Consider the following 13,224-nt stretch of genomic DNA (forward strand, 5'->3'; position numbering starts at 1 on the left):
CCACCACCACCACCCCCCCCCGGAGGCATTCCAGCAGTATGGGGTTAAATTCCCCAGTTACTTTGTAGGCAAAATTCTCATTATAATTGTTTGGAATTTTGACCAAGATGGGACTAAAAGGTTTAGCCCTTGATTAGCTTTTTAGCAGTATTTGTTGAGGATTATACCAGTCAGTGGGATTGCTCCAGATTTATTACTGTGAATGAGCAAAACTTAAGCAACTGGCCTTAAAACCAGCTTTCAGCTTTGCACATGAATTAGTAGAGATAAGTCAGCTCAAGTAACAAACAGCTTTGGGATGCACTGTTATTACCTAGGGCAGTTCCCTGCAAACCCTCTTGTACCTATTACCCGTCTTACTTCATAGAGACGCCTGTCCTCTGCTCTCAGGGCGGGTATGGTAGGTCCCACCTGATTCGGTTTTCGGAAGAAAGCATTGAAGTAGGTCTGTTTCTCTCCAGGATGATGGAAAACTGTCAAGTTATTATATTGCCCCATGAGGTTTATGTCTGATAATCCTGCTAAGTCCACATAAATATTTTGGAAATATAATTAATTTCTTGCTATGAAATGTGACTGATGTGATACAGCCATTTGTTGTCCTTAAGAAGTGACATGAGGCAATTTGCAACTGCTGCAGGCATCAACAGTCATTACCAGTGCTTTAAATGGAAAAAGGAAGGTAAAATATTTCCTAGTGAAATACTGAAACTTGAATACTGAGCTTGTAGCTACCTAATATTTTGGTCCTAAATGTGGAAGAGTAAACAAAGAAATAACAATGTAATGTAGTTTTATTAGACACTTTATTTAAAAAATGTTAGACAGTTTTTATCTAGCGGTTGAGGTTATTGTAGCGGACTAGTATTCATCAAGACTATGGGCTTTCTTTAAGGGAAGCAAAGATCTCTTGCTGACAGGCATTTCTCCCAAGAGCTTACAGTCACCTTGGGGGTCAGGTGCTCAGAGCCCCAGACAAATATAACTGAAGTCAAGTATTAATTGAAGAAAAAAAAAAATTAAAATTTTCCTTTAGGGATCTATTGCCCAGATCTCTTCTGAAAAGCCCAAATTCACTCCAGTGACAAAATTGAAACAAAATGGATGAAACAGTTGCTGTTCTTGTGCCCCTGTATTGTCATCTCTGAGCAAGACAAATACTAGCAGCCTTTGCCATCTTCTTTAATGCAGTATTTAAATGCCAGTCAATTTCCTACAAATACCAGTATTCTTTGTTTACCAAGAAAAAGGGAAGTCTTCAACCACTTGATGTTCATAGCCTCTAATTTTGGCCCTGAAAAGAAGCAACACTTTGGCTTTGATACTTTTCTACGTTCTTTCCAGACAGGTATGTTTTTCTGTATTAAAAGAAAAAAAAAACAAAACAAAAACAGGATGGTCTTGCTTCTTCAGTCCTGAAGCAACCATGTTGCACTTTCCAAATGCATGTAAAGACATATTATCATGTAATTATAATGATGATTTTTAAAAAATTACAGAATTGTTACAAATGAAGCTTCTAATCGATAATTTTGATGATCATGCTTCCCAAACTTCCACAACAGCAGTGGCAACTGCTTATGTAGAGAAGTAATATGAGCAAAGCATTATACACATTCAGTATCTTCAAAAATCCAGTCTCTGTTTCCACTCCAGATCTCCTGTTTTCTCTCGTCATTCTGCTTCTGTTTCAGGGCTGATAAAGAGAAAAAACTTTTATCTCTTCAGTTCCCCTCCTGATTCACACATTCCCATGTTGCCTGGCCCTTCTTGTTGTTTGCTTACTTTCTTCCTTGCTCTCCTGGCTATAGTCTCTGAAAGTAGCTCACATTTCCTCTCCTGCCACTGTTATGTAGCGGCGGCCACTAATGGCTACAGATAGGCTGTGTGCTGTTTGCTTCCAACTGGTTTTGCAGCCCTCCAGGCTATCCTTGGGAATGAGTAGTCCAGTCTCTGTCAAAACCACGAGAAACTGGGGAAACTTTTTGCAGGCTGCCAAAAACTATTTCATGGACCTGCTGATGTGATGCCGATGCCCTCTTTGACACTCAGTTCATGGAGTGAGTAGTAATGGCCATGTCCCCCTTCCCCCATGCGTTTCCAGAGAAAGGTAGGGGGAGGAAAGCACTCAGATTACCTTCATTTCAGCTTTGTATTTATTTTGCTATTTCAGTGTGTGACCCAACTTTATATTATAGAGTGCTTCTGCAGGAGCTGTTCAGGTCTCTTCTGTGGCCTTTGAAGCATTACCCGCAATTATAAACAACTACACGTGTCTATTTAGTCTCTCCAGGTTGGATGTTTTGCTGTGATGAAGCAGGGATGCTGTTAGCTTGTTTATTCTGTGTTTGCTGGACATTATTTTCTGATCTGATCTGACCTTACAAGTGTGTTTAGCCTTGTCTTGTACAGCAATGCTGGCTCTAAAATGGTATTTGAGTATGTGGAAAAACTTCTGTCTCGGTATAATGTTAATCTGATATGTAATATGAAGATATGATACAGAATAATCACAGCATGTTTAGGTAAGATACTTGGTTTAAATGTTGTAGTACACAGGATCAGTTGGCTTGCTACTACTGAACAGACAAGAGCTAGGCTTCAAAATGCTTTAAATAAGCTGTTTGAAAGGAGTTTGGGGAGTTACTGTTAGCCTTGGTAGGTATTGTGGCCACTGGGCAGCCTGCTCAGGGCTGAGACAGTCAGAAACAAGCTCGCTGCCAGCGTGCTGGTTTGGGGAGCGCCAGGAGCTGGTGGTCCCACACAGAGGCCGTGCGTGTTGGCTGTGCTAGACCATCCCCTCGGCGGGCTAATGAGCTTATCTTGATGCGGTGCAGCGCTGTTTGGTGTGGATGGTTGTAAGCTTTCTGCACCCCTTGTGCTGTAGATATGTCTTTGTGGTCTGGGGGTCTGTTCTGCTCGTGGAGCCTGCTCTTCACGTGCCTTGTGCCTTTTCATTTGCCCTACACCAGCCAGGTTTGGCTGGTGTAGTGTACCATTAAACATTCTGGGGTATTAAGTAGACTGGGCTGCACTAGCGTAGCTCTCCCCACCTTCAGCAGAGCTCAGACCAGGCTGTGGGTAAGTGCAGCCTCCGTAAGATCACACTGCTGGCTTCAAGGTGGGGTTGAGGACATAGGAAGGAGTGGTGGTGTCAGGAGCCTGGTAGCTCTTCCCTTCTTCTGTTTTCTACTTCTTTAGAAGCCAGGATTCCCTTTTTTTTTTTTTAACTTCCTTTAGAGGTCAGGATTTTAGACATCATCCCCATGGTTCTTGTTCTTCCTTTTCTTTCCCTCTTCCCCTCAGTGAGGTGCAGGTGGCCTGTAGGTGACTTGATTTGGGCTTAAGGAGTTCAAAGGAACCATGACGAAGGGAAGGCACCCTCCTGCCTGAGACTACAGAACCTCTTGCTCTGGCCTGCCTGCTCCCACTTTTAGGCTGCCCTTGTCTACCCATCTGATCTATTGAAACAGCTAAATAAAGCTTTAAAAGCCTTCCACAGGTGCTTAAAAGCACTGTGTGCTTAAAAACTATGTACTTATGAGAAATGCTTTACAATTAAAAAAACCCAACTCACCTTAAAGGAAATTCATTTGGAGCATGAAGAATCTGTTGTATCTTCTGAGATGACTGAACTGTATTTGGGGAGTTGGGGGACTTCTTCATCACAGTTGTGTTTGGGGACAAAAGCTTAGGACAAATGTATGGTATTTTGTTGAAGGCAAATATGTTAGTAGTCATAATGATGAAGCAGAGACAACTGCCTGCATAATACATTAGATATAGCTAGACAGGACAGAATCAAGGCTTGCAATGTAATACAGTGCGCCAGTAGGTTATCCTGGGAGATAACACTGCGAAAGGCAATTCTTCCCTGGTCCAGTTCCCCTGTGAGTAACACCACAAGTTAGACATCTTCGGGGAGCTAGTTACTTTTCCCACTTTATCTGGAATTGTACCGTGGTGGGCAGTTGGTGGATGGTGAAAGAATGAGAGATGCCCTGGTGATGGTGTGTATGAGTGCACATGTGCAATAAACTCAGCTTTGTTCTTTTTTCCTGAATGTCCTTACTGTGATAGGTACACTGTTGAACATAAAGCTATGGATGTACACTTTACCTGTTCTTACTCAAGGGAAGGGGTGGTTAATGAACTGTTAATAAGATTGAGAAAATTCAAACTTCTTAGAACTGACATAAAACAGTAAGTATGTCATGTTGCCTGGTCATTTGAGCTCTGTTTGCTTCTTCATTTGTGTTATAGGCATTTAGGCAAGCTTTCCATTTTGCAGTATACGAATATTTTCAAAGCTTTTGTGTTAATTGAGCATAACATCCAATACCAGCATTTCTAATTCTACCTGTGTATTTTTAAATATTAAAAAATGGTCAGTTTAATATATGTGCACCCTTCATTAATTAGAATTATATTAATGCTATTTTATGTCTTTTTCTGTTTCAGAGTTAATGCTGTATCACCACAGAGAGCAGCAATGGGAGTATGCAGTTTTCTATTGAAAAGTTCTCTCAAGAGCTCATGATTTTTTTCCATCTCTCCTCTTAACATTTCTACTACTCCACGGACATGGCTCACCACGCAAGGCCTTCCAGATTAGTCAAAAAAGAAGAGTTAGGCAAAAGGAAAACTAACCAGGGCAAAAAGAAATCTACCCAAGTGAGAAAGAAAACCACAAAGACTTCCACAAAAGCTGTTAGTTCTGGAAAAGGCAAAAAGCCAGCGCAAGAAAAAGATGTTAAGAAAAAACAGCAAGAAAAGAAACCAATCATGAGCTCTTCAGGTAGACTTCTCAGGAGCAGTGTAACTAGAGCCTTGTCTGGAGCATCTTGGGTGAGTTTGGAGAAAGCTGACAATATCCTCTTTCATAACCAGGATTCTTTCAACATCAATGGCTTTACAATGTCTCTCCGTAACCGATCATTCTCCCGTAGATTGTCCCAAACTCCAACAATTGCAAAACCCAGGAAAGCTGCAGCACAAAAAAGGCTAGAAACAAAGGAAAAACATGAACAAGAAGCCCTGGCAGTAGTAGAAGAAAAAAACGTTGAAGCAGGTGAAAGAGTTTTGAAACAAGATTTAGCACAAAATGAGTTACCTCCTCTGCCTGTAGAAGATACTCCATGTAGTAGTGCAGGTGGAGAGCCTGCTACCACATGTGCCAGTCAAGACAAAGAGGTAGAAATACCTGAAACAAATGACTCCATTCCAAGCAGTCAGGTAACTGATGACGATACAGAAGCATCAGAGGTGAAATACAAGCATGAAGACCTGCCCTGTGAGCAGACACCCAGCGATCTCGATACGGGTAGTTCAGCTGAAGCATTTGTTGAAGGTGCTGCGCTTGTGCTTCCATCTTCTCCTTCTGACTCTGTAATCACCTCTGAATCAAATTCGAAGGTGTGTGCAGAGACTCCCTTCGATCTGGTGCCTAACAGTAAAGAACCTGACTCCAGTTCTGTCGATACCTCAGACCTTAGCTCAGCAGTACTGTTAGAGTCGGTCCCACTTGCCAAATCCCACATCGAGGCAGAGTTGGACCTGGTGCTACCTAGTGAAGAACAAAACTCTAATTCTGCGTCTATAGTTACCTCTGAGTTTAACTCACAAGAACGTTTATTAGAAGATGTACGCTCACTTGCAGAGTCCTGCTTGAAGGCAGGCTGGGATTTAGAGTCTGAGAATAAAGACGTTGGTTCAAATTCCAGCTCTGTAGCTGCCACTGAATCAAATTCACCCTTACGTTTTGAAGGTGCAAGCTCGCTTGCAGAATCCCATGTGAAACTGGTTGTGGATTTTGTACCCATTCACAAAGAACTTGACTCAAATTTGGATTTGAGCTGTACAAGAGAGAATTCAGAATCTGACTCAAAAAACATATTTACAGTATATGAACCAGTTTCCGATACCTCTTTAAACAATATTGAAGTGGAGGACATTGAACAGCTTGTTAAATGTATTGATGCAGAGACATTAATTTTGAATTCAGGTTATGTCCCCACTTTATCTCCAGATTTAGAAAAAAGTACAGTCGATAAAATCTCTGGTGAAAGCTCCAGACAATTCTCTGAAGGTTTTGTTTCAGAGTTGCCTTCAAGCACGGAAATCTCTGCTCTTGCCTCAGAAAAAGCCATAAATGCAGATTTGCCAGCTGACTCAAGACTGCAGCATAATGATTATTCATCACAGCTGGGAAGAGTTGGAATAAGCTTGAATTTGGTTCAGGACAACGTGAGCAACGGCACTGAAGCAGTTGAGGCCTCAGGGCCATCCTCTCTTAAAAATCCAGCTGGTGATTACCCTGTTCCATATTCATCTCTGCTCCCTATGCTAGAGAAAAAGAAACGAAGGCGCTGTGGAGTCTGTGAGCCCTGTCTGCGGAAAACAAATTGTGAAGAATGCAGCTGTTGCAGGAAACGCAAAACTAGTCACCGGATATGTAAAAAGAGAAAATGTGAAGAACTGAAAAAGCCACCACCGCCAATCACGCTACCTTTTGAGGTAAGCCAAAGAAGTCGCAAATTGAGTCACTCTTTTGAGGCACATCTTCAAATTCTGCAAAGGGAAATGCTGGTCATTGTACAGCTTTAGAGAGCTTAGCGTTACTGTTGGAGCTAACAGGTTGTATAGTAACTTTCTCTTGTCATCTATAGAGGTGTAGATTAAAGTGAGCTGGAGTTATTCTTGTTCCTGCTGTGTAAATGCGTAAGATCAGAGGTAAGTATGACTTCAATTCTGTGTTCCAGATATTGGCATATTGGCCAAAACAATGAATTAATTGAGGACATGAAGAGATGAGAAAGATTTAAGTGCAAAATAGGGGAGGGGGTGGAATGAGGGTAGTCTTAGGAGACTGTAAATTATTGGGGAGAGGGTCTGTATTTCAAAATACTTAAGGTTAAAAAGCAAAGAAAGGCAGGCTGTTTGCTCTTTAATTCAGATAAAATAATTTGCTTGTGATGACAGATTTGGTGGAAATAAAGTTAAAAACTTCAGGATCAAATTGTAGCTGCATTTCCCCTTTCACATCTCTCTGCCTTTCTAATTGTCTATTCTTCTGTTTCTCTCATTTCATTTCTCCTGCCTGTCTCCCTTTGTCTTTTACCGCATCCCCCATACATACTTTCTTTTTCTATGTTTCTTACCCATTTTTCTGATCCATCAGCCTTTTATAACCCAGGTCATTACTTTTGGAACAAAGAGGAGGGGAAAAGACAATCTGTATGCCCCTGTGATAACAACACTGACCTTCTGAGAGATATCAGTTCAAGATCAGGCTTTAAATCAGGTAAGTAGGGAGTTGAACATAGATTTCCCACATCCCAACTGAATTCCCTGACCTGTGAGCTGCAGAGTTAGCCTCTGCACCTCCACGTCCTGCTGGAAGCATTCTGCTTTGTATGATTCCATGGTACTTGAGCCACGGAGGGGTAGATGTTGTCTCGGTAGTTAAGTTGCTGGGATATTTGCCTTGGGATGTGGGAAACTGCGGTTCAAGTCTCTGCACCAGCTTGTACTCCAAGTGGAGCAGTTCACACTGGGGAGAATGCACCTGCAAAACCTTTCTCGATAGCAGTTTCATTAAAACGGCATATTCTTACAGTGGGTAGAAATTCCTGTCAGCTGCGGAGATCTCGGGAGACCTCCTGTTTTCACTACTCTCTGTCCTGTGCTTACCAGGGCTTGCAGAGAAGTCTGTTCTGTTTTTAAGGTAGGCAAGCAGAAAGAAAAGTCCTGTAGCAGTGAGGGGATATGATATATTCCCCTTTGTGGGGGAAGTATATTTTAAGTTAAAATGTTTAGGGAAATAAGTTTAAACAGCTTGGCTCAGAGTTCATTCAAAAACATCTTTGTGTCTTAACTGATCCCAAGTGCTGTTTAAAAAAGAAAAAAAAAAAGGGAGGGGAGGGACAGCTGTAATGTGACTTAAGATATATATTAAAACAATAAAGGTGATAGAGACTTACAATGACTTTTTACAGCAAAAGAGTAGTGACATTACGTCCTTTTGTATATTTAGTCAGTGGGATTGAAGAAGCTCATGGGAGAGAATTGGTGGAGTTGAGGTAGGAAGTGATCTAAAAGCCATGTTTTAAAAAGGGTTTTGGCAGGGTCGGTGAAAGGAAGCACTCCAGCTTTTCTGTCAACCTTTGTTTTCCAGGCTAAACATACTTCTTTTCTTGTTGCTCAGGCTGACCTTCTCCTTGCAGATTAGCTTTGCCCCTTCACCTTTGTCCTCTTTGGGCACTCCTTTTGCTTTCTTTATGAGAGGTGCCTTGTTTTTATTCTTTTCTTTGGCAGCTTTTTTTTGGTGTGCTTTTATTTTATTAAACTGGTCGCATTTTGTACAATGCATTTAGAGCTGCACCAGAGGCCTTATTAATTTCTTGTTAAATTTCGTATGAAGCTTCAGAGTACTGCATGGAGGAAATGAAGTATTCCTGACATTTAAGAACATGTTGGGTACTTTCTTAGAAAGTTGTATTTGAACGAAACCTGGTGCCTTTTCAGATATTCCTAGAAGCAAGCCTTGCCTCACGTGTAATCTCTAGAAACCGTGCTCTGAGAAAATGAAAGAGGAAAGTATTTCTACAATGTAGATGTGTTATGAGAGCTCTTTAAAGATGTTGAGATACAGGGGGGAGGTGTTGGGGGATGGGAAACACTATATCACTTTGTTCAGCAGCTATCCTTTAGATAAGATTGTAGCACTCCGGAAGGGAATCCCATTGTGTTTTCCCAAACTGGTAGGACTGGGACTGCAACAGCTGGGACTTCTATGACAGTAATGTGTTTCAAATAGAGGGCAGCTGGGGAGAAAACAAAACTGTAGGTCTCTGTCCATGGTATAGAATGTGAACGTAATAATTAAGAGAAGTGGGGTTGGCTTCAGTGCATTCCTTGTTCGGAAGAGTCATGCATCTCTCTCTCATGTTGGTGGAATGTAAGCATTTTTTGGAGGTGATTCACTGGGAGGAGGGTGTGGGGGATAGACATGCTCTGCATGAGCATAGTTTAAACATTGGTGTTTTGCCTTAAAGGGAATTATCTCTTCTCTTTCTAACTAAACAATGCAAAAGTCACAATGAAGTCAATGGGAGCTCTGTACATTAAATGGCTGTAGGATAGCCAGTGCAGGGGTTGGCAGTCTATGCGTACTGTTTGGAAAAACAAAAAATGCTGTTTTTCCTTAAGAACTTATGTGGATTTACAGTTATAGGGAGTAAGGCCTGGCTGGTAGAAGCCGTGAATGTAGACTGAAGTGCATATTCCAACGCACATGCCCATGTGTGCACAAGCAGTCAACCCTCAGAGAGTATCGGTTGCATGTTTGGAGCTGATACTAGTTACGTTACTGTTATTTTCATTAATTCACACATAATCCAGATAAAGATTTGAAAACTATATTGGACTTAAATATCACTTAAAAATAACATCCACATAAACCTTCAGTGATACTTTACCTTGCTGAATGTAATGGGTTTTGCAGGGACGTGACATCATGAAAGTCTGGATAAAGCATTGTGGGCTCTAGTTCACAGCCCCTGTGCATAGCAATATTGTTATATGTAATGCCCCTCTTCCTGAGGGATTCACGCCGTGGCTGCTCGGTTAGGAGCTGGTAAAGAAAAAAATTATAAAATATATAGGGGAAAAATTTTTTTGCTTGCTGAATTTTTTGAAAGAGCAGCCTGGCAAATAAAAAAATGTAGGCAAGCTTTGAAAAGAAGAGGAAAAAGGCTTTATAGTAGGTTACTGTCCCTCTCAGAATGAATGATGCGGGAACGCTTCACAGTGAAAAGAGGGTTTGACAAGTTTACGTACATGAGTGAGTGATCCTTCCCCATTTTTGTCTTGTCTTTCCAAGACTGCTGTTTTCTGAAATACTATAGCAAGGCTATTTCACAGCTATTTTCTACCAAAAAGCATATTTCGTTTCAAGAAGCGGTCTGCTTTGTTGCCATTGCATTGTCAGATGTGTTGAGGCTGTCTGGATGCGTTGCAGTGTGGGGCAAGGATTTCATAGGCTTCAAAACCAGCACGTAGATAGGGAAGGTGGTCCATCATTTATTTTATTTTCTCCTTGGAAAAAGGAGTCCTGTTGTGCACAGGCGGGTGTTGCAGATGTAGCAGCACACGCTCGGGATGAAAATGCTGCCTTCTGGGTGCTTGCAGTCATTGATCGAGCTGACTGTGGTGCGTGGGAGTTGTACTTGGTGGTGTGCTGGGCTCTGGCTGGGTGGGCGGACTCGGATTTCACTTGGCTCCCAGCTGGCCAGCACTCTCCTGGGCATAGCCGTCGCCCTAGCCCTGGCCCAGGAGGGTGCCAAGCTGAGCGGCTCCAGTTACCGAGGTGAACTTGCAGGGTTTCATAACATGCCACCGGAGCTCCTCTTGCCCAAAAGTCCATAAACATATGGGGCTGCAGTAGAGCCAGTGTGCAACCAGTGGCTGTGGGGAGCCCTCATCTCCAAAGGCTGCTTTCTGCAAGGCTTGCCAAGGCGCCTACATTCTAGGGTCCTACCTGGGCAGGGAGCCCTCTTGGGCTGAAAGCATCTGGTGGGGAGAGCTTTAGTTCGTGTTAGGTAAGGGACCACTAATGGTTTAGTGGGTCCTGGAGTCAACAAACTGAAAAAAATCAGGTCACTGAGTGTAAGTTCACTGGGTTGACCAAGGTGTCTCGAGACGTCTTATTTAATAGCTGTAATCTGAGTAACATGAAATATTAAATAACAATAAGGGCTTGCTTGCTTGTGGGTTTTTAACATGCTGCTGAAAACCCAGACATATTTAAAGGATGCTGCAATTACAGTTGGTTGGGAACTTTCCAGTAAGCCATTCCTTGAATGGAAAATGCTGATTTAACAGAAAGCTTTCACAGCTACTATCTGTCCCAATGCAACTGTTTTTGGGGGAAAATTTCTCAAGGTTCCAAATGAAATTTCTGCTTAAAACGTAAAAAGGGGGAGAGAGTTATTAGAGCAGCTTGGTGGTCAGGGCATTTTGCCTGATGCAGAGCAGGGGCTTGAACTTTGGTCTCCCACATCCCATCTGTCTCCTCCTGAATTCTTGAAAGGTTTGCTCCGCTTTTGGAACACAACCAAATGTCGAAATCTCAAAAAAATAAAAGCAAAATGGAATTCTTGTTTTCTAGCCAGACCTAGTTATAATCAAGAAATTTAGACTTTGTGGTATTTATCTTACAATAGACTCCAGGAATATTTAAGCCAGTTAAATTTTAAAATGAGTGTGCATAAAAACCCTCCTCTTGAATACGATACTTGAGAGTTTTGTAAGGGGATAGCACATGGGCTAGAGGAGTTTGGTAACGTGTGGCAAAGATGGGCAAAGCTGTGTACAGCCTACTCCATGGATGCAGAATAGGGAGTTGGAGTAGTGCAGTTTACTCTTATTTTACACACACATGCTCTGTGGTGTGTAAAATAATAACAAGTCACTTTGCTGTTCTCTGTGATCCTGGGTGTGGACTACAATGCAGCCTAAATTACAGGCAAATAGGTTAGTTCAGGGTCTAGTTATTTTCAGAGGATGTGTTTAAAAAGTTGCCTCTTCACTGCTCCTTATTTTCTGTGCCAGTTCTTACAGCTTTTATGGAGAAATTTTTATTTGAAGAGGTTTCTTTCCTTCCTTGTGTATGAGGACCCATCCTAACAGGAGGGGAAGCTGCCTAACTAACAAGGAGACCTGAAACTACCGCTTAAGTGCTGTCCAGTGCATGCAACAAACTGGGGACTAAATGAGAATACTGGGTCTTAGGTTTCTAAGCAAACAAAATAAATATTTTTTTTTGTATTTTTTTTTCTGGACCGTAAAGCATCTTAAGTAGCCAAAACTGCAAAGAAGAATCAGATCACCGAGTGTATGTACCTCTCTTGGTTTTATTAAGCTTAAAGACCCTTGCAGACTTGTGGTATCTTAGGAAAGCATTACAAATCCGTACTTTTATTTTACCTGATCCTAAATCCTATTTAATACAGTACTCTGGTGTAACAAATGAGGAGCTTAAATACAAGGTAGCATCAGACAACAAAAACGAGCAACAGCTTTCTCTTGCTTGATTGATACGCTGCAGAATGAGTTGTGTGTCCATGTCTGAGCATTTGCACTACTTAACTGATTGGCACCAATAACCTGACAGGAATTACACTTGTAATTTAGCAGTAGATACAGAAAACAGTTTTTAAATTGCAGTCCGTAGCTGCTGAAAAGATGTTCTTAAGAGTTTTTTCATGTGTAGTGCATAAATCCATGGCCAGATTTCTGGTTTAGATGTCAACTGCAAATTGTTTCAGTAAATGCTTCGGTGACTAGTAGTGTGTTAGATACGTTGTTACTTGTTTGTTGTCCCGGTAAGCAAGTGTCTGTGTGATACATTAGGACTTGGGGTAGTGCTGCGACCCCTCCATCCTTCCGTCTGGATGAATGTTTTAAGCAGGTGGAGATGTGGGAAAATAATTGCATTTCATGTTTATACGGTGGCCTGTTCACATCGTAATCTGTTTGCAGCAGATACGTTGTTAGGTGCTGTAGGAATAGATGAAGACAGAGCCTTATCTTGCAGCAGGGCTGTGTGGGTTGCACGCAGCAGGCTATGGTGGGCGGGCAGGGTCCGTGCGAGCCTGCTGGCTTTTGGGTCTGGTGGGTGCTGGGCTCCTGCTCCCAGGCAGAGCTTTTGGAGGGGGTTGGTGCCGTGCAGCGGTTCCCTTGGCTCGGGCCAGCCGTTGAAGGCAGGCCCTTGGCTGTGCACGGCAAGAAAGGTGCACCTTCCTCCAACTGAGCGGTCATTTGCACTCTTTCCAGCATGAGCCGGGGTGCGAGGGGAGCATTACCAGCAGAGCCCCCCGGGCGCTCGGCCCTGCGCATGCTCCATGACCGCTGCCCCATGATGCATCCCCACCTCTGCCCCCGCGAGGCCTGGGGGGACCCTGTTGCTTGCACGGAGTCCAGCGCTTCACTGCCCAGTGCCCGCCTGCATGTGCACAGGCGCGCGCACACGTGCATGCCGGTGCACGCACGTGTGCATCTCTGCGTGTGCATGGAGGCATGCGTGCGGGTGCACGGGGGCTGTGTCCTCGCCTGACCCCACATGCAGCAGCCCTTGCAGAGCCGAAAGACCCCGGGACCGCTGCCCGGGTGGGTGCCCCCCACCCCCGCCGCCCGGGCCGTGCACGCGCCTGCGCGCGCGCG

At 43.1% G+C, this 13,224-nt stretch overlaps 1 protein-coding gene across 1 annotated transcript in view; it reads left to right on the plus strand.

Annotated features, from left to right (window-relative positions):
* TET1 (tet methylcytosine dioxygenase 1) overlaps nt 1–13,224 on the plus strand; it is an 81,424-nt gene that overhangs the window by 12,433 nt on the left and 55,767 nt on the right. Inside the window, exon 4 of the mRNA XM_009290536.2 lies at nt 4,462–6,516. Coding sequence (XP_009288811.1) covers nt 4,585–6,516 — 1,932 coding nt within the window. The 5' untranslated portion in view covers nt 4,462–4,584. The remainder of the gene's footprint in view (nt 1–4,461; nt 6,517–13,224) is intronic.

Source organism: Aptenodytes forsteri, unplaced genomic scaffold, assembly GCF_000699145.1.
Source record: "Aptenodytes forsteri isolate BGI_AS27 unplaced genomic scaffold, ASM69914v1 Scaffold349, whole genome shotgun sequence".
Taxonomy (NCBI): Eukaryota; Metazoa; Chordata; class Aves; order Sphenisciformes; family Spheniscidae; genus Aptenodytes; species Aptenodytes forsteri.